The sequence below is a fragment of the Pimephales promelas genome, chromosome 5 (genome assembly GCF_988280905.1).
Source record: "Pimephales promelas chromosome 5, fPimPro1.hap1.1, whole genome shotgun sequence".
Classification (NCBI taxonomy): Eukaryota; Metazoa; Chordata; class Actinopteri; order Cypriniformes; family Leuciscidae; genus Pimephales; species Pimephales promelas.
The window spans coordinates 27033476-27060106 of record NC_142773.1 but is presented as its reverse complement, the minus strand read 5'-3'; the positions used below and the strand labels follow the sequence as shown (position 1 = coordinate 27060106).

Sequence of the window (26631 nt, the reverse complement as noted above, 5' to 3'; positions counted from 1 at the left end):
CTCCCCTCGTCCCACTCATCTCTCAGGTGCTGATTGCATTTGCCTTTTTAAATGTGACACCCTGAGTGTGTGTGTGTGTGTTTGTGATCGCTAGCATGAGGAGCTGCTGTTTAACAGCACAATGCATCACTGTCAGCGGTGATCGCCCTCCGTGCACGGTTAGCACAGACGCCAGTGCCAACGCTCGTCAGGTCCCAAACCAAGGATGACCTCGTTCCATTTCATCAGACGTCCTCTCGAATGAGGCGCGATGCCTCATTCCCTCCTTCTCTCATCCTCTCCCCTCTTTTTTCACCTAACCCTGAGTAATCAGCCTAGGAACTGTCCAGCCTGCTTAGGGTTTCCTCTGCTCACTTACAATAAAGTAAAAAAGCGCGTGCACACACACACACACACACACACACACATGGGCAGTCTGGGCCAGTCCCATTATCAGTCTAATTCCCCTTCTTTTGCGTATAAAGCACATATTTCCCATTATATGGAGATGACTTGTAGCAGCTCACCTTGCTTTGGTTTAGGGAGGAGGGGAGGCGAAAAAATGAAGGCTGACAGGTTCGCTGGATTTATTTGATTGCACATACAAGGCAGTGTCATTTTCGAAGATGCAGAGTATAAAGAGATATGTGTGTGTGTGTGTGTGTGTGTGTGTGTGTGTGTGTGTGTGTGTCTGTGGCCTTAAGGCAAGGAGAAGAAAAGAGAAGCATTTGAAAGGGAGGGAAAAAAGGCCCTGAATCAAATCAAATTCCTCTTATCAGGCATTATTTGACGACGTTATCAGACAGCGTAATGTGGTTACATTCGGTAAGAGGCTGAGAGATTTCACTGTTTACTGATGTTGGCGTGCTTAAAGGCAAGAGGAGAGAGAATGAGGCAGGCGTAAACACTTGATGCATGCTTGGAAAACCTGTTTAACGTCGTGCTCTGGTATGAAATGAGAAAAGAAGAGGACACATTTTTTTGGGTCCTTCTGATGGTCACGGTCAAAGTGAGTAACTAGTTTAATCAGTGAAAGCATTAAATCCAGTGATAATCCATAAAACCATTCATTAAACCTTTTGTATTCAAATTTTATTGCAACAGCTTAGACCAGTTTAAACCAGCTTCAATAGGTTTTAGACTGACAATACTGGTCTGTTATTGGCACAAGCTGTATATTACTGGTAAAATGCTGGGTGAATATAAAAGTGCCCAAAATGTAGCATATTATGGTTTCCAGCTAAGCTGATCACATTATGAACTTGCTTAGCTGATGATCGGTTAAACCATTGTTGGCTGAACCATCTTAGTCTAAGTTGTTTTGTTGGTCAAACAGCATTGTCAAAAAACAAAATATGGTTAAAATGATGATGTGTTTTTTTTTTTTATTTATTAAAAGATCACCCTGTAAAACATCTCAGGATAGCTTTTGTTTTACTTTTGTAAGATTGGCTTAAACCATCGCTAGCTGAAACATCATTCTTTTGTATTAATTCCTCTAGATCAAAGAAGAATAGCGTAAAAAAAAAAAAAAAAGTACATTAATCCATTTATTTCCATGCCCATGCTGTGCAGATGGTGCAGTTGGGCACCTGTGGGTGTAGTGATCGGCTTTACAGGATGCAGCTGGTGTTTGCTAGTGAATTTAGGCATTCCCAGGTTTGGAGGGGGGACTCCTTACCATATCCATCTCCATCTTGGGCTCAGCGTGGGCACACTGTAAGCAAAGAGAGGTTTCCAAAGGCACATGTTCTCTCCCTGTGCCCATTAGTGGCAGCTTTGTTCTCTCGCCAGTGCGTTAAGAGCTCTCTGTTTTGTTCAAGCACACACTCACACACGTGGCACACACACCTAAACTCAAAAACGTACTCTTGACTCCTAGCAAAGCAGACGAAGACCATTAATCCCACTGAACGAGTGAATTTACTACAATTATGAGAGTAATGTGTAAAAGGTCAAGGTGGGACTTGCCCAAACAGTGATGTGTGGAGTGTTACTATGCTATTATAAATCTTTAAAAGATGCCTACGTACGTTATATATCCATTCTCTATCTAAACGTTTCACAGTATCTGCCGCGGCAGGTTTTATGGACACAGATATGTAAGCATTGAGGGTTATTTCTGCATTTGGAAGCAGTTAAATAAATAGGCGCATGCTGTTTGAGTTATGCTGCGTGAGGCTAAATGAGAAGAGAGACAGACAGCTAACAGCCCCAGCCGGAGCTGCCGATGGCGGGCTGCCAGCTACCAGGGGAGCGTGCTTTTGAGGCGGCTTCTGTGGAGTCTTTTTTTTTTCCCTTTTTTTTTTACACAACGGCTTGTAAAACAACATACAAAGAGTGTCAGAGGCAGCTAGAGGCAAACGCTACATCACCGCACAGCTATAGCGGCCAAGTTATCTCGATCCCGCCTCCTTAAAGGCAGCAAATTTTTACGCTATTAAGATATTAGCATGCGCTAACTCAGCCGTCCAGTGTGTAATTGTGCTATCAGTGGGGTTAGCGAAAGGTTACGTGTGATGAAAGTGCTTTTAATAATTAGGGGATGTCTAATGCGGAGAGAGGCCGCTGGCTCTGGCCCTCCTAAGCTGTGCTATCAGAATGGAGGTCCGGGTGAGCGAATGTGCTGTGATAAAGGTGTGCTATGACTAGAAGAGGGAAAAAGAGGGGATTTGAAGACGGTGTGAGATAGAGAGCCATCCATCTTGGCAAATTAGAGAAGATCAGGCCAGCACTCAGTCAGAGCTGTCAAAGGCATCTCTCTCTTTCTCTCCCTCTCACAGCATGGCATTTAGGTGAGAAATCTCAGCACTAAAAAGTTCTGTCAGTCCTATTTCCTTGTTATTGCCCCTCTCTGCGCGCTGGTCTCGCCGGCCCTTCAGATTAAACGGAGTCCCCACCTTTCTCCACACAGGGGTCCGGCACAGGGGGGCATCCCACATTAATCATCTTTAACGCGCTGACAAGCAGCATGCGCCAAACCCCCTCCATGCCTCAGGATTTATCTCTCTGTCTTCTGCTAGCCATCACTCACTCCCTTAGAGAGAGAAAGAGGGGGAAACAGAGAGATGGAAGGAAGAATAAGAAATGGACAAGAGAAATGGGATGCTTTAGAGACCACATGTGGTCTAGTGCCTGTTGTGTTTTTAGTAAATTGGGATGACTGTTAAAGTTGTAACATATGCATTAACATACCAATTTACTTTATTAATATTTGTTTGTAATGCATCCATATAATTTCATTTTTTTATTTGTATTATATATATATATATATATAGTCGTGAGATAGGCATGCATTTGCAAAGTACAGCAAATAATTCAAAAGTAATAGAAATGTATGACAAAAAATGTGTTTGTGAGGGTGTGTCCAGGGCTGAAGGACTGTGTGTGTGTGTGTGTGTGTGTCTCATAGGGGAGACATGATTAATCACTGGCTGTCTCTATTAGTCAATCCTCTCTGGGGACGATGTGGACACCAACACCACACTGCATGCACACATAATGGGGTGGTCTATAGGAAAAACATTAGGCCTATACACTATCACACACACACACGGATATATGTGAAGCTTTGACACGGCTTCAGGTATTTTAAAACCCATGTCCACTCACCCTTTTACTCCATAGGCGTTCATCAGACAGTGCTGACTGACAGATGATTTAGTGTGTTATCTATTGTGTGAATCCTCTCCATCTTGTATTAACATCAAAGCTGCCAAATGACCTGCTCTCTGTTTGTGAGTGTGTGTTTTCAGGGAGACAAGTGACAGGGAGGTGGTTAAGGTCCCGACAGGCGCTTGACCAAACCATCATGACTCCATTACTGAGCCCATTGATTGTGTACGGATGAATTAAAGAGCCAGTTTCAAGAGGCACACACTCATTTTCTCTTCACACACAGACAGAGGGACACACACGTACAATCACACGCTCTGTTAACAGATCCCATCATGCACACATAACAGAGTCAGAGTAACACTCTGTCAGTAAATCATCTGACATGTCAACAGACAAAATATGGAAAGAAACAAATTGAAATACACAAGAAAATACAGAGGGTGCATTGATTCAGTTATAATTTACATTAGCATTCACGTTACCATGAGTTTAAATATTACATTTCAGATTAGAACTCTTAACAGTGTGTAAACACAAAAACTTTAAAAATACAAAGCTCTATGATAATGACTTTGTGTAGACAGACTATGTCATTCCTACACAAACACATGTCAGGTTGTCAGATTTCATGTTGCAAATGGCCACATGAGAGAGAAAGAGTAAGTAAAAGAGTTGGATTGGAGATTTATCTGCTGTAGAATGGGTCTGGACCTCTCTTTGTTTACTCTTGCAGACGGTGATTGCTTTGGCACGACTCAAATTATCTTGTCAGGGCAATAAAGCTGACCGCTGCTGAAGAGAAGAGGAGAGAGTGAAAGGAAGATGTGGGGATGGGTATACCGTAGATAGAAAGAAATTGCAAAAAATAGTATATAATAAAGAACATGCAAGACAGAAATCATATATATGTGTATATGTATAATCATATGTATGTATTACACACACATATATATATATATATATATATATATATGTGGATCCAACTTCTCCCCTGGATATTGTGTTCTGCAGTGAGGACCATCTCGAATTAATTACTATTAAAGGGTAATTCCACTGATGGAGACATGAATATGTATTGAAAGTGGGTCATATATGTAGTAAAATAGGATCATAAATTTCGAATTTGGGTCCTTCTTGCCCAATAAAAGGCAGAAAATGACTTTTCAGTGCTTGTGGATTGTAGACAACAATCCCCATAGTGCATTGCAATGCTCAGCTCAGCAGGCCACTCCCACTACTCCGCATATCAATGTAGACTAGAGTTGAGCTCCACTCTACCGCCTGAAAATCATTTTGCACACTGAAATCAGATAATGCGCACTAATATAATATGCGACGTAAGAGCGTCAAGGCGACGCCCGCGCCATCAGCCCATGGATTGGCGTGATTCTATATGGGCTTCAGACAATTTCCACGTTTACTCTGACCCGTAATTTTACACATGAAATGCAGCCAAACCTTGGAGCGGTTTGTCTTCGGCATCTTCATTAATCCCCTCGCTATCAGACGTTCCGGGAGTCTCCCGCATATTGATAACGGCTCCCTGATGCCCGCAAATTGGTTAAAATCTCCCGGAATTTAGAGCGAGTGAGCAAGAGTGCGCATGCGATACAGCTCCAAATCATATAGTGCGCGCACGAGAGCGAGAGACTTTGCGTGTGTGCGCCTCATGACACAAATTTTCGTTCTTATTCGGTCTGGTTATTACCGTTTACGTCGGAACCGGTTAGCCTATTGGCATGCATCCGTCTGCGTATTCAGTAATTCATCCATATTTTGAAAAAGGTACTGCCGGTGAAATCAAACGCACTGGCACTGATTTGTGATAGGTCTGTTAGCGCATTAGGTCCAACCCCCTAATGGTGGGCTTGAAAGGGCGGGAACTTGGGCTTTTAGTCTTTACAGAAATCCCCCCCCCCCCCTTACACTCCCTCCTACAATGACGTAAAATTATTTTTTTTTAAAAGATTCACGATTTAAAAAAAGGTAAATAGCAAATTTCTCTAGGGGAAAATGAGAGAGTGTTGCACGACCATTCAATAGTATGACTGGATTTTTAACAATGGGAATCTTAATGCAAATGGATGGAGTTTCCCTTTAAAAATGAATTTAATGACTATTTTTAAATATAACAAAATGTAATAATATCGAACATATAAACATATACTATTAAAAAAGCAGGTTTTAAATTGTATTAGGAAAGAAAGAAAGAAAGAAAGAAAGAAAGAAAGAAAGAAAGAAAGAAAGAAAGAAAGAAAGAAAGAAAGAAAGAAAGAAAGAAAGAAAGAAAGAAAGAAAGAAAGAAAGAAAGAAAGAAAGAAAGAAAGAAAGAAAGAGGTGAGGGGAGATAAGACAGAGGAGAGCACGGAAAACAAATAAAGGGCCAGAAAATGAGAAATAGATGCAGGATGTTGCCGGACAGAGACAGAGAGAGAGAGAGGGAGGGGAGAGTGGGGCGAGTGAGAAAAGGGTGTTGAGAGAAACAGAGACACACAGAATTGTAATCGATTACCTATTTTTCAAAGTCACTTAAAGTGTCCAGAGTGTGGGGCCGTTAAGTAGTGGTGCTGGAGAATAGGGGATGGGTATGCGTAGGCACGCGTGACTGGGGAGAGGAGAGGGAGGAGGTGGAGAGATGTATGGGGGTGGGAGGGGGAGTTTTGGGATGCTAACTGACCCTGCTAGCGCCTCACTGATGAATCTGTGCTCTTGCAGGAAATAGTTCTGACAGGCCAATATGTGAGCAGAGGATATGTTCCCCCAGAGGGACTTTGCTGCATGTATGCGTGTGTATGTGTGTGAGAGAGCGTTTACATGTGTTTACGGGCATGTTTGTCTGCGTCAGTATGTGTGTGCATAGACTGGACTGTTAGCGATCATCACCCTCTCAAACGGCACACACATCATGTGAAGACAAACACAACAGTGCCCTCTGAAGTCAAGGACGGGCTCATACTGAGCCCAGGGCTTTATGTAGAGAGAAGAACCAGGATTACAGCCCCATTTTTGTGTGTCTATGTGTGTTTGTACATCTGTTTGCAACCTGCCCTCAAGTTACCTCATCATCTCGAGAAAAGATGCTCACTAACCCCTACTGCAACAGATCAATAGCTGCCTCCCAGACATTCCAGCCAACCTGAAAACATCAGATGTTTGCTACACACTTTGATAATTGACAATGGATCTGCTTTTTCCCAGTGTGCAATGGAAACCAAATTTTGCATTTTTTTATGTACATTAAGCACATTAAATAAAAGGTTATAAGTATCAAGATGTGATCACTAACTATACACCATTTTTAGTAGTGATAACTAAAGCTCTTTTGACCTAGCAACCACTAAGAACATCCTAGCAACCATATGACAACACTCTATCAACCATTCAAAAAGTCATGATAATAAGTTCCCCCAGCAACCACCTAGAACTCCCTAGCAATGACCTTGCAACCGCCCTGGCATATGTAAAGAAAGCTAATGCTAGTGAATTATCTAGCATGTGTACATCTCAGAGAATTTCCTAAAAGTGATTTCGTCACTTCCTGTTTGTGTATACATTTGCGCCTCGGGTCTGCAGCTGCTTACAGCTGTAGTCTGTCGGTAACAGTGAGTTCATCCAGGATATCCTGTTTGAGGGAGGATCTATTGTCCCAGAGGGCTAAAAATAGTCACTTTGATTGGCTAGTTCCAGATCTGAGAGATTAGGAGATAGCAGAGTGAAACAGGAAATGTTTTTTCGCTCATTTACAGAGCTGCACGTTAGATAATTCACATGCAACAGATGTGTTAGTTACTCACACGCAGCCTTGATACACACAGCCACCCACACAGATGGACTTTGACAATAATAAACACGGCCATGTGCTCAGATGTGAACGCACGTACACATGCCTGCTTTCAATACACAGTATAAAAAGATAAACTTCATATATTTGTACTCAGACAGCCTGATTGTTTTAAATTACTGTGCATTTCATAATAACTGAGAATAGTGGTTCTTTATAATACAGTGTCTGATGAAATGTTGTTGTCCATTGGTGAGTTGATATGTGTATATAAAGTGTGTGTGCGAGATACAGTGTCAGTGTCAGTGAAGTGTCAAACGCTCAGTGGCGTAACTGTGCGGAGCTGTGGATCTGGTTTAATGAGGGAACAGGAGACAGGAGGCCGAGTATGACGGATTCTCCTTCGGCAGAAATCTGAGCCACTTAATCCACACAGTCCGGAGAGAGGAAAAAAGACTTTGAGCACTCATCTGACCCGTGCTCATCTTGAAATGTACTATACAGTATATAAACTGGGCCAATGCTACTGTATTGTTGGGTGTTATTTTGTGATTTCCCACAAAAATGTAATCTTCTTTTAAATTATATTTTGGAGATATTCTGCATGTGACAGTGAATAGGAAAAATTTGAGGAGAGTGAGAGTATGTACACAATATAAGTTGGACTCAATCCTGAAATTATGTGCTATAATATATGAAGAGTTCAGATGCAAAAGCCTCTAAATGCCATTTGAAATTTTCTTCTTTATTGATGATTTTTATCAAACTTGTATATTTAAGTTCAGTAATTTCACTTAAATAACAATTAATAGGTAATTATCATTGCCATTTAAGTGAAATTACTGAACTTAAATATACAAGTTTGATAAAAATCATCATTAAAGAAGAAAATTTCAAATGGCATTTAGAGGCTTTTGCATCTGAACTCTTCATATATATATATATATATATATATATATATATATATATATATATATATATATAATTTTATCATATGCTTTTGTAATTTTTTTTATTATTTATTAATATTTCTATTTAGCTTAAATTTATTTTTATTTCAATTTTGTGTTTCATACAATATTTATTTTATTTCAGATTTTTTTTCAGTTAATGAAAACATTTTTAAAAGTTTTAGTTTTGGTTGACAGTAACAACACTGGCTCTGACGAACAAAATAATCTTGAGTATCTAAAAATTTCCCATTTTTTTAATGATGATAAATAAACCTTATTTTCTCTTCTCTTTCTCTATCTTTCTGTTCTCAGGTAAGAAGAAGGTGTCACTCTATGACAGTCAGGCTCCCATCTGCCCCATCTGTCAGGTGCTGCTGCGTCCAGGAGAACTCCTGGAGCACATGGAGCAGGAGATGGAGAGGCTCACCCACATGCACATCAGGTAGACTCTCACATCTGTACCTGTCGTCTTCTGACAGCTCCATCAGTTCTTGTCACCGTCTCCCAGACAAATGAAGCACATTGGCTGCTCTCCCTCACACAAGAGTTTGATCTAGAAATCAGCAGTAAGGACACCTGCTACTGGTGTAATGCAGCAGCAGAACAGGTGCTTTTTCTCCCTGTCATCCATCAGCCCACATGCGCTTATGCCTTTCATGTGGCCAGGTTAAGTATGGTCAGATGATCACAGAGATCCAGCACAGAACCTATCATTCATCCACTGCCTGAGATCTTCACACAGGCCATGGCAGCCTGAAGCAATGGCCCAGGACCCTGCTGCTGGTACATCAACTTGACCAGGTTAAAACGCTGAGTTCTCATACACCGTCCGCCCAACCCAGACAGGAAATCTCACTCTGTGAGCTCAAAGGAACATTAGCCATAACAAGAAACAATGTCGTTTGAATCTATAGGTCACAGGCATGTCATAGACCTCATGCTGCGAATCGTATCCCCCTTTTCGTTTTTAATAGATTATGCTGCTGGGCTTCAAACGGGGACACAGGGAGAAAGAGAGAGGGAGATATTAATTCTCAGCAGGATGTCTTTTCTGCACGAGTGTTATCCATCACACGGCGGTGAGGAGTTGTCTTTTAATAATTAATAAAGGGCAGTGGGCCGCCCTCCCCTGTGGGTAGTGACTGTGGACACTGACATGGCTCTGGGCCTCGATCGATTCTGCCTGTTTGCCGGTGGTGGTTATTTAAGGAAATTGCATCATTGCTCCCGGTCTGTCAGGGTTGGATGCCGCTCGACATTACAGGCCGTGATTTAGCCTTTCCTGCACTCCTTTTAACCCCTGCTTATAGCCAAGAGAGTTATTTTCCTGGGCTATAGGCAGTGCAATCACTTAAATACTGATTTAGGATATAGAGTAGGAGAGAGATGGACTTATTAGAAGAGATGGACAAAATTAGAAGACTACGGAATTAACTTATATTCAGTAGTTTGACAATATTCTATTACACTTTGTCCTAAACATACTTTAATATTTTCTTTGCTTTCTTTGCTGTTCAATTGATCTAAATTACAGCTAATCATCAGGTAGGGATAGTGTCGTTTGCTTTGTAACAATTTGTAACAACATGATGGTGAATAATTGATGACAGAAAGGAAAATAGGATGATCCTTTTGCAAAGGACCTGTGTGAGGCAGCACAAAAGAAGATATTCTTGAAAAATGTTATTTATCCATACAGTGAAATGTAATTGTGTCCAAAGTTGTTTTGGTCCCCATTGACTTTCATTAAATGTAAAAAACAGTTAAAAAATAGCTTCGTTTCTGTTCTGCTGAAGAAATCACACCTTGATGATAAATAAAAAAAATTCAAGATAAATGGTAATGATTTAATTTTTAATATCACACTTACATATTTTCCTCACACAGATCCTTTGCAAAGGGATCATCCTATTTTTGCATTTCTTTTCTGTCATCATTTATTCACCATCGTCATGCAGCACAAAAGAAGATATTCTTGAAAAATGTTATTTATCCATACAGTGAAATGTAATGGTGTCCAAAGTTGTTTTGGTCCCCATTGACTTTTAGCTATTTTAAAAAGAAATAGCTTCTTTTGTGTTCTGCTGAAGAAAGCACACCTTGACAATAAAATAAAACAAGCAATGATAAAAAAGAAAACTTTATATCATCATATCTGGATAGATCATGGTGTTGCTCATCATGGGAATTTTGCCATGGTTCAGGAGTATTACAAATGTTGTTGATATCTTTTCTAAAAATCTACAGTAAAGTTGAAATGGTCCAATTTTTGTTAATCTACGCCATTTGCATTAACAATATTGGACACAATTTAGGCAATCCTGCGGTACACCGAGCAGTCACGGCATTGCTTTGTTGGTTCTCTTTCAATCAGTGTGGGACTCTGGGTAACTGCTGCCGTCTTCTTTCCCTGTATACTTCCTCACAGGCGGAGCTTCGCTCAACACATGCTAGCACACACAGATCATTGGAAGTGACATGGCGAATTTGTGGCAATTTGTAGTAAATCTCCCTTTAATGATAGCGTTTCATTCTGCACCAAATGAGACTTGAGTGCATGTAAAATGGGGAAAGCTATTTAAGATGTAGCATTAGGCAGATGTCTGAGTGGATGCGGGTGAGCGTGTGTGTGTGTGTGTGTGAGATTGGAACCCGTCGCCACACTCCTCTCTCTCTCTCTCTCCCCTGTGGCCGTATCGCTGTGTCCCTTCTCCTGACTCGTCATCCGCTCTTCATGTATGGAAATGGAAATCCATCATGCCCTTTAACCGTCTGCCTGCTCTGAGGGCCACAGCAATCTACATATTCCCCCACCCTTTCCCAACTTCTCCACGTAATCAATTTGCCTCCAGCGGAGCGAGGGAGATCCGGGTGGCAAACGACACGAAAAGCAATCTTTATCTCCAGCTTACAACCCCCCAACTGTCGACTGGCATTTATTCAATTTTCACCAGCTCCCTCTCTCTCTCTCTCGCTCCCTCTCTCTTCTCAGTCTAGCTGAATTTGGCTGCAAGAAGGGAATGGGAAAGATCGGTTTGTCCAGATTGTGGCGTTTTGAAGTCAGGGGCACACAGTGAATCATTTTAAACTGATAATGTGGGAAATTCATAAAGTAATACATATGAAGAGTTCAGATGCAAAAGCCTCTAAGTGCCATTTGAAATTTTCTTCTAGAATGATAACTTTGATCAAGCTTGTATATTTAAGTTCAGTGATTTCACTTAAATGGCATTGATAATTACCTATTAATTGTTATTTAAGTGAAATTACTGAACTTAAATATACAAGTTTGATAAAAATCATCATTAAAGAAGAAAATTTCAAATGGCATTTAGAGGCTTTTGCATCTGAACTCTTCACATATATCCTAAGAAAAGTGTATTTTTTATTTACTTTGGACCCATATTTGTAGTTAAAAGACTATAGAAATTATAATTTGAATTAGTAATAATTATTTCAAAATATTATTGTTTATTCAAATATTAAGATTAGTACAATGTCAAGATAAATGGTAATTATTCAAATTCTAAAATCACACTTACACAAATTTTCCTCACACAGGTCCTTTGCAAAGGGATCATCCTATTTTTGGATCCTTGGCTTCAAAAAGTCTTAAACCCTCTACCTTAAAGAGTATCACTTGCTCAACACTTACATGATGGTTCTGTTTAAAATGCTAGTATTTTCACTGCAAAAATCCATCATGATTTATGCATTATTCTTTGCACACAAGCCTTAAATGAACTTGTGTGCTCTATATACAGTACCTACCATTACATGATATCCCCCAGGTACTATAGTTCAGGTCCTGTGTGGCATCTCTAATGTAGTAAAGAGTGTATTTCTGCCATTGTTCTTCCCTGCATGTCCCACTAGCGGGAAAATAGTTTTTTGAGATACTAAGGGCGTACAATGAGTGAAGAGGGGGCATTTAGAGTGCTACGGGGTATGAAGTGTATCTTAGTGGGGGTTTTTTTGACATGAGGAGATGTGTGAGGTCACCGAGATTCACTGTGCCACGCTGGGCGGATTTATGATGCCGAGGAGTCTGTTTATTATCTTGCAAACAGCGCACTGCCACCGATGGGGCAATTTATCCCCTCTCAAGGCCTGCTTCCTGATTTGTGTTGTCTCTTTCTTCTCCTCTGTCTCATCTTTTCTCTCTGTCCCCTTCTCTTTCTTTTCTCCCCTGGCTGTCAGATCAATCATGCTGACTTCAGAAAAGGTGGGCTTCAGGCTTATTACCTAAGTGTAGAGGCGGAGCAAAACACCAAACCCTGCCTTCACCTGTCATTTATTACATTTGAGCCTCTTTAGCCAGTCCACACACTGTACTGTAACTCCATCTGTCAAAGCAGGAACTGCACATCTGTTTCAAATCTAAATGAACGCAAACAGGATCCATGTACTCAGTTTCTTTTGTCCAGTGACAAGTTCGTCTACTGGATCAGACTTTCAGTTTAGGCTAATTCAGTTTCATTGCAACCGTCTCTCTGGGTCTGATTGAAAACGAACATGACATGGGTGATGTTGCCCTGTCATTGTTTCTCAGGTCGTCATCACGCTGCTTTATAAACACCCAGCAGTGGCCAATCTATGCGACTCTAAATGAGATTCAGCTAGAATGACAGACAGTGGAAAAAAAGCAAGAGACACAAAAAGACAGCAGAGAAAAGAGAGATGGCAGGACAGATATTAATGTTTCAGAAAGGAATCCGATTTGATATGTCCTTTCCTATTGTCTTGGATGCTTTAGCCGCCCCGTTTAATAGTTCCTGCCTTCCAATCAGTCATCCTCAATCCACAATGTCCACAAGGCAAAGATTCAATGTACAATCCACCCGCCAGACTCGAGAAGGAGTCGCCCCCCCCACCCTTTTTTCTCTCTCTCTGCCATTCTCTTCCTCTTTAATACAATGTTTACAAGCCAGTGCATTGTCCTCAACATATTTCAAAGTCCTAAGTGCCCAAGGCGTTTCACTGACAAATCAAATAACCGCAAAATCATTTATTTCCTTCTGCCTTAGTCTAACTGCGGGAGGGTTGTGGTGGGGGCGATCAGGTCTGGATGGAAGCATCCATGAGAATGATTACTTCAATAAAAAAATTATAACCCAAATCTGCTTAGCAGTCGTACTTTTGGACAGTAATTGTTTCAAATACAGCATGACCCAGGGCTGCCTGGATTGAGTGGCATAGAGGATGGGTTTGAAACTGCTCTCGATTTTTTTCCCCCCCATTTTCCATCCCCAGATGATTAAAAGTGTGATTTGTGTGGCTTTGTTCTCTTTTGTCTCATCTGTCCCTTTGAAGGCCCGTTCGGGTCCTAAGTGAGGCCAACAGGGGAGTGCTCAACGTGACTGAGCTAAAGTGAGTGTTGATGGAGGAGACACATGTGGTACGGTTCCTTAGGAGACAAAAGTTACATCTTTTCGAAATGACAGATTGCAGTTTCTGTTCAGTCAAAAGGTGATATAGCCAGTGCTGTGACACATGATCAAAATAGATCAGCCATCATTCCAACAAGTTGCTCCCGCACATCACATTACATTGAAATTAACATCAGAGCACGTTGTGCACAGCAGAGCAGCTGTGAACATGTCCTCTTCAATGGTCATTTGGTGTCAAGTCAAGTCTCATCGATTAGATGCAGGGCCGAAAGACATTGAGACATTGACCTTGATATTCAGAAGAGTGGTCAAAAAATGGGGTTTTTTTATGGCTGATTCCCAAATTGTATGTATGGTTTCCTCAATTTTGATCACATGATATGTTATAGCCATCTGAAGCATTTTTTTTGGTTATAGTCACCTCTCACAGTGTCTTTTTCCCCCTGACAGCAAGAACCCATCACACAAGGACATCAACGCGGCTCCAGGCACACCAAAGGTAAGATGGCCACCAACGTGGAGCCATTTTAAATCATTATGCTCACTGATAGGCTCAGCCACAATTAATGGCAATTAGAGCTCTGTTTCCTAGATAAAGATGTTAAAGGAGTCTTGTGTAACTACTGGATAAAATAGAGTGGCCGCAAACTTCTGGCTTTATTTCCTGCAGTAATTTACTTAAAGCTTTCTATGTTTCCTGACTGCTTATTCAAAAGACCTGGACATGGAAAATGATACCAATGTTTTTTAGTCTCATTGTCTTAAAAGGAGGAAGAGGCCAAGCGTATTTCCCCAATTAAATTTCCATCCACATCAATTGAATTATGTTGTGCAATCACCACAAGATTCACTAGAGAGTTTTAATGCGCTATAAACAGTTGTATTTCATTTCCAGCGAGGATGTTAAATGGATAGTTCACCCACAAATGAATATTTTGTCATCATTTACTCTCTCATCTTGCCCTCAAAGATATTTTTCAGGTCCTTACAATGAGTCAATGGGTTCCATTGTTCTTTTAGACCAAAATAATTGAAACACTCTTCAAAATGTCCACAAAAGAAAGAAAGTCGTACAAGTAATGGCATGGGTGAACTATACCTTTAAGCATAAATATGGCATATTATTGAACAAGTACAAATTACAGGATGATATGACATTGTCAGTGGAGAGTGCTGCGACACGTCAGGCATTTCACATTCAGTTTACAGATTTTATGATGCTATGAACCTTTGCAAATACCAGAAATGCCAACCTCACATTCACTAAAGACATTCTCTAGACGGTTTGAGAAGAAATGAGCAGTTCAACAAGAACGATGATAATAAACGCACCGTCTTCGTATGATTGTCCCTCGTTCCAGAGGGCAAATCCTTTGCTTCGGACCCACAGTTGGAGAGTATGGAAAAAGCATGGAAGCCAGAAGACATGGGAGCGGGTTAGAGAACAGGCCATGTGAGGCGTGACTGAGCATTCAATAGCGCACACTTAGTATTCCGTAGGAGTATGTGGAAAATGAAGAGGCTAGCTGGGATGGTGGAGGGGGTCCATACTTTTCCTTTAAAACATGGTAAGCAGGCAGATCAGGCCCAGCTCGCTAGTTCTAAAGGGGATTAACCCTGGGCCGAGTTGGCCCGTCTTCACACCTCTCTCAAGCCGCAATTGCCATAGCGACTCCATGCCAGTCTGTGCGGCTCCTAATCCAATGGGGTGAAGGCCAACGGTGGTAGGCGGCACAGTAACCATGCTAACATCTGCAGCACTGCTACTGCTGGTGCTACACGACAGTGTGCAAATTATATAATGACTTTCAGGTATTTTACAGGAATTTGAGCTATTTAAAATGAATTGAAACATCTTCTAAATGATTAAAAGGTTCTTTTGAACTTTCTTTCCATCAAATAATCCTGAGAAAAATCCATCACAGTTTCTACAAAAATATTAGGCAGTGCAACTGGCATGTTTATTGAGCAGTGTGCACTAAATCAGAATGATTTATGAAGGATCTTGACAACGAAGACTTAAGTAATAATGCTAAACATTTAAAATGAATCTGTATTTTGATCAAATAAATGTAGCATTTGTGAGCTATAAGACTTTTAAAAAAAATTTTTAAAACCTTAACAAACCCAAACTTTTGAACGGTAATGTATAACCTTTATTATTACATTACATTATATTTTGACAATTTTATTCATTATAACATTATTGCTTCAAGTCGGATTACCTGTACTGAACTAGCCATGTTATTCATTTTCTCTGGACAACGAAACAGTTAAATATCACATACGCAGATACGCTAGTAGACCCGTGTAAACACTTAGCACAAATGCTCTCTCTTTGGCACACTCTGTATTCCCCGAGCTCCAAAGGTTTTGAGATCACAAATAAATTGTTTCCTGACCTTGCGATTCAAAAGCATAAGGAGCCATGCATAATGTCTAATTTACTGTTCCCATAGAGAAAGGCTGCCATTTTTCACGTATTAATATTAGATTACAGTTGTCAGCCACTAAAGTAGCTACACCTCCTCTCACTCTGATTAATCAGAGCAGATTGTAAATACAAATATTTTATAGCCGCCTCATAAAAGCAGGACGGAGATCAAGACTCTCGGGAAAGTATAAGCAGTATTTCCCCTTCCCCCTGTCCTCAGTCATTTGAGAAATTAAGTCAATTAAGTGTTCAGAAGGACAGGCCTGTTACGTCTCAGCACAAGGCGGGCCGTAGCAGGTGATCAAAGTGTACTGTCATGCCGTCTGGTGTCCTGCTTTTTCTCTATTCCTCTGTCGAAGCATCCATTACTCTAAACACTGATGTCCTGTCAACACACACAGTTTGAAGCCGAAATGGCAGTTAATGGTTATCTGTCAACATTTGTTCACATCAATCACATTGTTTCAACACACCGGATTTGGAGTTCTTGCGTGTATTTTTTTTTTTTTTTTTTTACACCAGCTACAGCACCATCAGTTCTGTGGATGACACGTTTGTCTAGCGGATGGCTGCTCACCTCTTTCTCTTGGTTTTTGTGTTTCTCTCCGTCTTGCTAGTCTCTCCTGTTGTCAGTGCACATCAAACGTGAGGGCGAGTCTCCAGTTGTGTCCCCGCTCTCCTCTGATGAAGCTCACCATTCTGACAGATACCAGGTGAGACTGCAAACCTCAGAAAGAGAGAGAGTCTGTCACATATGCAGACTGACAGACTGTGCAGTTCTGGCACTCCACACACACAGACCGCTGAAACCCTGTCTCGCTGTGTGGGAGGCACCATGTCGCTAAAAGTTGGTGTTTTATCCGAGATGTTACACTGTGAACCTTGATTTTTGTCAACAGGACGTGAAGACATAAATAACCATTTCAAAAGTGTAGCATTGTAACTGGCAGAATTTTTTACTGTATGGCTTATTACATTAAAATTTTAGTAAATTGCTATTGAATCAAAGCTAATGGATTTGAAGGACATCCCATATGCATTTATTTTGGCTTTACTGTTCAGTTCAACAATAACTGTGTTAAACATATTGATTTTGGCACAAATGACAACCATAAGGGAAACAACACACATGTATGAATTAAAGTAAATTTCTCGGTGAAAATGAAAAGATGTTAAAACGTCAAATAATAGCAAATAAAGGATAGTCTAGAATAATGTCTCTATGTGAATCCAGTTTTTATTCTCCACAATATTGTCTCCATCTTATCCCAGCCTGGATCTGACTGCTGGACGTATTAAAACAGGCTGAGATCTTTTCTGCTAATCTCCAGCCTCAGGTTTACTCAGGTTGTAATGTGTGTTCTGCTCTGATATGTAATCATCCATAGTTTAACCCTGGGCTAATCTACGCTGCCCCGAGCCCCGGATATCATCTCTGTGCTCCAGTGTCCTTGACACGTTTGTTTTCTTCCTCCTTTCCCCTTGGAGCTGTGGCTCTGTGGGATATTTTGCTCTGTGTCTATCTGTCCCTCAAGAGCCCCAGAAGTGAGAGAATTTCTCAATTAAAACAATAGCCGGACAGATCTTTGCACATTATAAGAAGGCGCTCCTGCATGGTCCTAATAAGTCTTCGAATTTGCCTCTAACATTACAAAACTAAAAGGAATTACTGATATGCAATTGTGAAAATAATATAGTCAATACTCAAATTACCTCATGCCTTTTCCCTAAAATTCATGATCTTCTTTTGTAACCACCTAATCTGTCTGGTGTGGACTCGGGACCATTAACATAGAATACCATCATAAAATACACTGACTTTCAACAGCAATGGCCTTTTGCCTATACATTATGCTGTACATGAGTCGAATGTTAGGGCCTGAACCTGTTCCCAACATCACATCTGGCCTGTTGAGGTTAGCAGAATGCTAATTCTGTAATGGGGCTTAACAGGTGATGGCTGGTGGTGATAATGAGGACCTAAATGGACCTGTACTTCTATTAAAGTTATTATAAAAAAATGGAAAATGCATTTAAATATCAAATAATCGATGAGTGCTTTTTGAAAGGTTCAAATGTTAGCACTAACTTTAAAGAAAAATATTCTCATAACTTATATTAATACATACATACTGTATATTAGGAATATATATTAGGCTATACTTGAATTGTTTTGTCAGATGCTATGCAATCTTTTCAGAATTTCTCTTCAATGTCTTTTTCTAACACAAAATACCATGGAATAGCCTCAGTTACACAAGTTTCATATCTTACAAGAAAATTACAATGCTCAAAAGAGAAAAGGTTATTTAAATAATTAATCTCACAATCGTGTAATAGCTATAAAAAAAATACATTTTTTATTACAGTGATTTCGGGTTGGATTTCAAGTAAGGAGAGTTTGTTGAGACCTAAATGAACAGCACAGATCAGCATTTGTGTCATTTAAATACTGCTGCGCCCCAGTGGCGAGAGACGGAACTGCACTATACCGTCACTTTTGACGTGAAGGTCACATGACCGGTAGCAGTATGGCGGCGATGGCGCGCTGAAACGAACTGCACTAGTGAGCCTAACATTTTCAATCCGTATTCATCCTTCGTAAATGTATTATTTGGTCTCTTATCTGCGTTATGAAGAAGAGTTATCCAGGCTTCATGCTTTAGTAAGCCAAATGAGTTTGGGGGGTTGTGGCGTTTGCCATGGAAGAGGAGTTGCAGAGCAATGGCAAGAGAGAAGTAGGTTTTGTTTACATCAAGACAGCAGAGATGTGCTGCAGAATCCAGCGCAATCTAGTTATTCGCGGATCATTAAAGCCCTCTTAAATATATGATAAATGCAGTTAAATGAATGACAGATTTTTCCCTGTTCTCTTTTTTTCACCTGCAGACATTTTTACGAGTGCGAGCTAACAGGCAAACACGATTGAATGGTATGTATATTTTCACCCTGCAACAAGAGAATCTTGAGTGTTTATGTGTACTATGAATGTTTATCTGTTGACATCTGCTTTAAAAAACGTAGTTATCATCCATTTAATGCTGTAATAGTTTATATCAGTACAAATATTGTGGTTAATAATGGAAAACTTTCCTTTACCCAGCAGTCTCTTCTTTTATGTTTTATATTATTATTATTGATGTATGATGTAATTATTATTTTGGCATCAATGAAAAAAATGAAATATTAAGTCAAAACTGTTATATTTAAATAGAGTTTAATTAACAGTGCAGCATTTACTTCTACAGTCTGATTACATGCAGTAATATTTGATGCAAATAATAGTCTTATTTGTTTAATTAAATATTTGAATATCAGTCTATTCATTTAAAACAAGAAGTATGATTAATCAATGTGTGTCTGTGTACAACGAAATGCAGATAAATGTCAAAATCAGCTCCTTATAAATATCTGACAACACAAGGAAATATTGGCAAGATTGGAGTAATATATAACCTGTATATAACCTTTTCCTGATAAAATAATACGGTTTTGCGGCATTTACATGACATTCTGCTCAGTGCGCATTACCTGATAATAACACTACATGCTCTGAAGACTGATCTTGTTGTGAGATCACAGTGAGTCTGTTCATTTTGTATGGTTACCTGAACCCCCAAAAGCATACCGGTAGTCATTAGTCGGTGGGTGTGATGGATTCGCTGAACCTGTGAGGAGGGTTGGTGAGAGATGGGAGCTCTCTGACCTGAGGCCAGTTGTTATTCTGGGTGTCAGTAACCGTCTGGCACGAATAAGGAGCTCCTCACCTCTCAGGGTACATTAGCCAAATGCTCATCAGCACTGGTGTCTGTTATGTGGCCTTGCCAGAAGCTCGACATCCATGTCAACCTCAGCATCCATGCCATATAGTGGACGATTGAGTGATTTCTACAAGCCTACGCTGTTCTACACCAAATGATGAGACTGTTTGTTTTTCACTTCTAATATGTCAGCCAATTTAAAAGCACTTGTTTAGTGATGGTCATATTCCTTATATTCACTAATAAGCGAAGCCTCAATGATGTAAAAGCAGGTGGTTAAGTAATATTGTAGCAATGAATTGATCATTCGTTTAAACAATGATCGGTTATGGGAATTTATGTAAATATTGACATGACTAGTTAGTATAGTTTGTAGTCAGTTGTGGCCACCTGTTTTTAAACTTCCCTTGACTGTAGCGCCTGCCCAAGCAGAGAATCTCCTTAACTCTTGGTTTTTTCATGTGTCAACAGTCGATGACCTCTGCTGGTGCAGGCGCTACGCCAAGGAAAGTTTCAAAAGCCCCCCAATCCCAGTGCCCAGAGGAGTGCCCCTAGCCCCTTGCTGCCTGCGGCATGGTAAGACCCCCTCCCCCCTCTATCGCAGCCGCAGGCACCGTAAGGGTAAATGGGGCTGCCTTTGTTTAAACCCGATCCCTTATTAATGTATATCACCTCTCATCTGAGACACTGTGATTTCAGAGTGAGGGGCCGGCTGGAAAAACTCCTGCCGTGCCTAATTAATCTGCCTTTTTGCTATTTAATGACGCCCGTCTCCCGCACGTTACCCTCAACGTGGCCGGTGCTTTTCTCTCTTCTCCCTCTCCTGGAGGTAATGGCAGAAGCTCTCGCCTCTCCTCCTCCAGTCCCCCTTGGCCCCATTCGCAATCACAGCCACCTAAAAATTAATGTCCCCACACGCCATTTGCAGTTAAGAAAAAGCGACAGAGACTTACGGCGCAATAGGCGCTGTTCTGCTGTGTTAAATTTCTAATTATGTGCTCGGGGAGGGGAGGGGGTAGAGCGAGACACCCAGAGAGATCCAAGCCCTGGCCGTTTCGTGCTCATCACCGATGTAACCAGGAGGAATTGGTGTCTGGGTACAAAGGTCTAATGGACAGAGTTCACCTCTGAGCCCTGTCACGTCACTGTCGTGTTTTGCAACCCATCTTTCTTCCCTCTGTGGCTAGAGATGCCAACTAGCCTTGAGCTAAGTCTGTAAAGGATCTTGATCTGTGTGGGCTTAATGCTGCTCGTTCTTTTTGATTGCTCTTTTTTCCGGTCTTGACTCCAGTGATGTCCTTGGTCAGCCACATTAGCTGTTGTTGTTCACAGGTTTAATGTAAAAAAATTTTTTTATTTTAATTTCAATGAAATATATATTAATTTAATATTTTATTAAAATGTTTATGTAAATTCATATTTATCAGTAGAAAACCCCAAAATATGAATTTTAAGTGAAACATTTCTTTTTTGGGTTTATTTTATCATCACCATTTCCACAGCTCAGTCCCAATTTGGATTATTTTTGTGGTGTTTATTATGGTCACTTTGCTCCATTGATTTATCACATGGTGTCTCTCTTCTCTTGTGCTGCAGCCCGGATTGGAAAGATGAAGCGCCGGAAGCCCGAGGATGGACAGGTATGTCCACTGTGCAGCACCCCGCTGGCAGGGACAGAGGAGGAAATGAGTAGGCATGTGGAACAATGTCTGTTCAAGGTAGCTTCATAAACCCAGTGATCTGGGCCTCCAACCTCCTCTAGAAGCTTTGGCCTTTCTGCCCTCACCTTTCCCTGGACATCAGCATCTGACAAAACACATTCACATGATCAATTAGTTTCTTATGACAATATCATGTTCATGGATGTCCAGGGAAGAGTTGAAGGATTAGCTTTTTCCTGAAGTGTTCCTCCTCCTCCTCTTTCTCTTCCGCCACTTTAGCAGATTTAGTTTGGCAGTTTCGGCGTCCTGAACCTACTTTAGAGATATTCCACCTTATTGTCCTTTGGCTTTGAGTTTATAAAACGGCTCAATGGAAACTGTTGTTCACACAGTCTGACTTGGCTTTCCTTTTTAGCCATTTTAGTGGTTCAGGATGCAGCACTCGCCCTTTATATTATATAGCAGGTTCCTCTTAACCCATCTAATCCAGTAGTTCTTATGATACTAATGTACTCTTGGTGGTTGGATTCGGTGTTCTGTTGCATGTGGTTTGATAGCCCCTAAAATTAGACATCATTAGAAGTTAGTGGATTTGAAAGCGCTACTTTGATTTCCTCTGATGTAGTCACACTTTGTGGTTTTGTCTTTTTATATTGAGTGGACCGATTGAGGTGTGTTGGTACATTTTTGATAAGTGGTTTTGTTCTCTCAGAGGGAAGGCACAACAGAAGAGGATTCCGCGGATGTTGAAGGAGAGAATGGAACGCGGTTTGAGGAGTACGAGTGGTGCGGACAGAAGAGGGTCCGAGCTACTACATTATTGGAGGGTGGTTTCAGAGGTAAGTGTTTTTTGGCTTTTTAATGTTTTTGAAAATAGTCTCTAAAGTAGAAATGGTAATATTGTGAAATATTTAATTTTAAAACTAAAATAATTTTAGAATAAATCATTGTAATATGCTAATTTGGTGCTTAAGAAACATTTCTTATTTATTTTAATTGTGAAAACAGGTTAATATTTGAGGCCTGTACTCTTAACTTTTCTGAACAATCATTGGCCAAACAGAAAGTTTTGTAGCACTGGCCACACAATTACTAGCCTGACGTTGTCATACTCAGATTCTAGTCAGAATGTGAGTCTGATACTGCTCCATTTGGCTGTGATTATGGGGCGTTTCAACCGAACCAAGAAAGGTAATCCCTCTGCACTCAATTGACGTTTGCAAAAGCCACTCCCCCTAATTATTGTTACTACACCAGTCAAACAAATGGTCAAACACGACCAGCGCGACAGATTGCTATGACGGGAAGAGGTATACCCGTGCGTGTCAGTGAACCTTTTTTGCAGCAATACCTCAGCGATATCCTCCAGATCGAGGCAAAAGGGGTTACAGTATGCTTCACAGTTGGGATGGTGTTCTTGGGATGGTACTCATCATTCTTCTTCCACCAAAACACGGTTTGTGGAATTATGACCAAAAAGTTCTGAAGGCGAAATGGGGTCAAACACAGTATTAGTATGGTGTTCCTAATAATCCTTTAGGTGAGTGTGGAAAAAAAATACATATAAACATATATAATAAAGATGTGTATATAATATATACACAAGGTTGTCAAATAGCTGTCAAAGATCACTGCAACCTTTAAACTGTTTAATGAGGGTACATTCATTTTATTCTCAATGTACCCCAAGATCAACCTGTTCAAGTGTGTTCATTTATAGGCTAGGCAGCTGTAGTCCAGACAAGGTGAGTTCTGGCAGGCCCTTTTCGGCCTTTACGGAGTCAAAGGAAAACACATTTAGCTGTGCAATTGACCCGACTCACCCAGTACAGAGATGTGTGTGAGAAAAATGGGCCGCTGACCCCTGGGCTTCCCCCGCTGCAGGAATGCAATTATAGCTCCCAACCTAACTTTGCTCACCTGGGACATTCTCTATCACATACACACTCGCTCCCTAAGACCCTTTTAGATGTGCTGCCACACTCATTGAAAGACTTTCCAGGGAATTCTAGTTGGTTCATAAATTATTTACCTCCTCAGATTATTTTTACACTTGGGAGGAAGTGTCAGTCATTCCTCCATACTTCAGATTTTTATCTTGGAACTTTCTCAATGTTGGATCAGTTATATTGAAAGGGGTTTATTTCTTCGGTTAAGTTTGTGGAGTTGGCACTTTAGAGAAAGTGCCAAGTGAATGCCTATCAAAAACGTCTGTTTCCCCCCCTCACTGTCCTTTTCATATTTAGAAAAGGAGTTGGTTTCCTCCCTCAGTGGTCTTTTGTAAACTGCTGCACTCTTAAATGGAAAGGCTGTTCGATCCCAAGCAAAGAACAGATTGCAAAGCTGTGTGGATTAAGAAAAGAAACGGAGTTGCTCCTCTAACGCCTGGCCAGACAGACAGTGGCCCAGATCAATTCTGCATGTGTCTGTACAGAAGCTCTCCAGCCCTTTATCTTCAGCACAGGCACCGGTGTAATGGCGATAGAGGGGGGACCTGGTGAGAAGTGACTCGGTGGCCCAGGGGCCACTTGAAAGCTCCCACCAGGATACTCAGAAGGTGGATTTTGCCTTGAAAGCTCAGCTGAAGTCCTCAAGCATTCAATCGGCCTGCATCGCAGAATCCCTCCTGCCCAGGGGGAGCTAGACTGTGGGGGATGGGGGGCTTGAAAGGGGTCTTCAATGGGATAAGAGGGCTATCGTCTCTGAAGCACCAGCCCCTCTCCTTCTTTGAGGACCTAGGAAAAAAGCAGAGAGGAAATGCTTTAAACTGAACAAAAAGAGCATGATAAGGGAAAAGAGAGACCAAGAGGAAGAGAGAAATCGAAGAGGATCAGTTTGTGTCGGAGGCCCGTAAGGCCTCCCGTGTCCGTGGCTTAGCAGGGCTGTTGTGCTGATGAAGAGATAGCGATGGCAGTCACAGGCAGAGATGGAAGAGATTTGGTGCCGTCAGGAAAGAAGAACAGAGGCCCGTCGCTCGTCTTTGTAAAGAACCTTGAGAGATGGCTACTTTGAGCCCCCTCCCTGGCAGGCATACATGGTAAATGCCATCCTGATTGGATGAACTCTGACCTGCGACACACACTGCGAAAGGCAGATAGATGTCATGGCAACATGGTGAAGGAGAGGTCATGTTTCATGTCCTCTTTCTGTGGGATCTCTGCGTCCCCCTTCTTAGCCACGACATGAGACACCTGTCTCGAGTGACATATGTAGATTAGCACTTAACAATCATGGCATATGTAAATCAGCTTGTAAAATGTGACCCAACAAGGAAAAACGTGTTTTATGCATGTGACGACTTAACATTTAAATGCATACAGGGTCTTGTTTGAATGTGACACATTGCAAATGGACATTATCTTGCGAAGTATTGCAGAGGAAGAATTTTCTTATTCATCCAGTGTATGTTGTAAAGAGGAAGAGTAAGCTTACGTCCCATGCGCTGCTGGGCAAAGAGGCAGTCCGATGGTGTGCATAATTTGACTGAGAGGCAGTTAGAGTGGCACTGACCTTTTCGGCACAGATTAGATTGCCTGCCAAGACCGCTTAACTGTAGCCCCAGCTTTCACAGTCAGACACACCATTCAGGTTGCTGTTTTAAAGTTGTATTTGGCTGAGAAGGTGTGCTGTGCTTCTTTCAGTCTAGCTGTGTTTCGTCAGTGTCTGCACCAAAGAGGACATTCTTCCTGTCCATGCTGAATCGATGCTACATGACATCTGTCCTGCCCTGTTTCTAGCTAAGCATTAGCCAGGATCCTTTGGCTGATCAATTGATTAAATTAACAGTGATTTTTTTTTTTCTTTCTTTCTCTTTTGACTACTTATGGCCATATCTTCCTCTTTTGTGACCACTAATGGTGGGCAGGCCAATGTTTATCCTGTTTGGTTTTCCTTGTAGCTTGTCAACAATATACTAATGAAATGTTCACCATCATTTACAGATTATGATCTTTTATTTTTGTCTGACTGCTTTTTACCCAACTTCAGATGCGTGCGAGGAAACTATTTCCAGGCTAGAATAAGGCGTGTTGATCACGGTTCATGTTTTAATGTGGTCGCACATATAGACCATTTCACAAGATGAAAACAACACTGGTCCAGAAGCACTTCCTGTTTCAGTTTGTAACTGTTTTCTTTATTTCACATGTAAAGAAAACATCTTAAAGATGTTTGTTTAAATTTTTTATTCAGTTTTAAATGTTCTGTTGGTTGTATTTTATCCCAGCTTTTATGTAGTGTTAAAAAACTGAAACAGGAAGTGCTTCTGGACCAGTGTTGTTTACATCTTGTGAAATGGTCTATATTCTTACACTTCAGTGCCACAATTTATGAAAGCTCACCCTTACCTAAATACAATTAAACATGCACCATGTTACACTACACTACTGGTTAGTAAGATTTTTTTTGTTAAATTAATACTTTTATTCAGTAAAGATGAATAAATTCATCAAGAGTGACTGTAAAGACTATAATAATGTAATATAATATTATATACATATAATAAAAAAAGCTTATTTCAAATAAATGCTGTTAATGTAAATATGTATCATGGTTTCCAAAAAAAAAACGTTTTCAGCATTGATAAGAAATTTTTCTTTGACAATATTACTGTTTTTCACTGTATTTTTTTTTTTTTTTTTTGATCAAATAAATGCAGCCTTGGTGAGCATAAGGGGCTTCTTTCAAAAACATTCAAAAATCCTACTGAAAAATCCTAGTATTTTTTAGTAGTACATTTACAATGTTTCTCAATAATTTAATTCATTATAGTGTGTTAAACTAAACCCATGTTTAGTTTAAGTTATTGTTGACTTGGGATGGGAATTGATAAGAATTATTCCGATTCCATTATCGATATTGCTTATTGATTCGATTCCTTATCGATTCTCATTGCGTGAGGGAATAAGTACAAATTTGTTTGTATTAACTCGCTTTAATATCTGATCAGAAGACAAAGCACAGAGTATACACAAATTCTGTGTAGCAACCTCAGAACAAACTTAAAAGTAGGTAGCTATTTCTCAAAGTCCAGGGACCCATAGCCTAGGGCAGTG

At 40.6% G+C, this 26631-nt stretch overlaps 1 protein-coding gene across 12 annotated transcripts in view; it reads left to right on the top strand.

Annotated features, from left to right (window-relative positions):
• rnf220a (ring finger protein 220a) overlaps positions 1–26631 on the top strand; it is a 123150-nt gene that overhangs the window by 80942 nt on the left and 15577 nt on the right. For 2 of the 12 annotated variants that reach the window (XM_039676642.2, XM_089131202.1), the window contains exons 3-9: positions 8644–8773; positions 14172–14220; positions 16773–16868; positions 19045–19087; positions 20388–20492; positions 21513–21556; positions 22290–22416. In XM_039676642.2, the coding sequence (XP_039532576.2) occupies positions 8644–8773; positions 14172–14220; positions 16773–16868; positions 19045–19087; positions 20388–20492; positions 21513–21556; positions 22290–22416 (594 nt within the window). Of the gene's footprint in view, positions 1–8643; positions 8774–14171; positions 14221–16772; positions 16869–18662; positions 18894–19044; positions 19088–20387; positions 20493–21512; positions 21635–22289; positions 22417–26631 lie in introns of those variants that run through there. The other 10 variants (XM_039676640.2, XM_039676644.2, XM_039676645.2 and 7 more) reach the window with 7 other exon arrangements.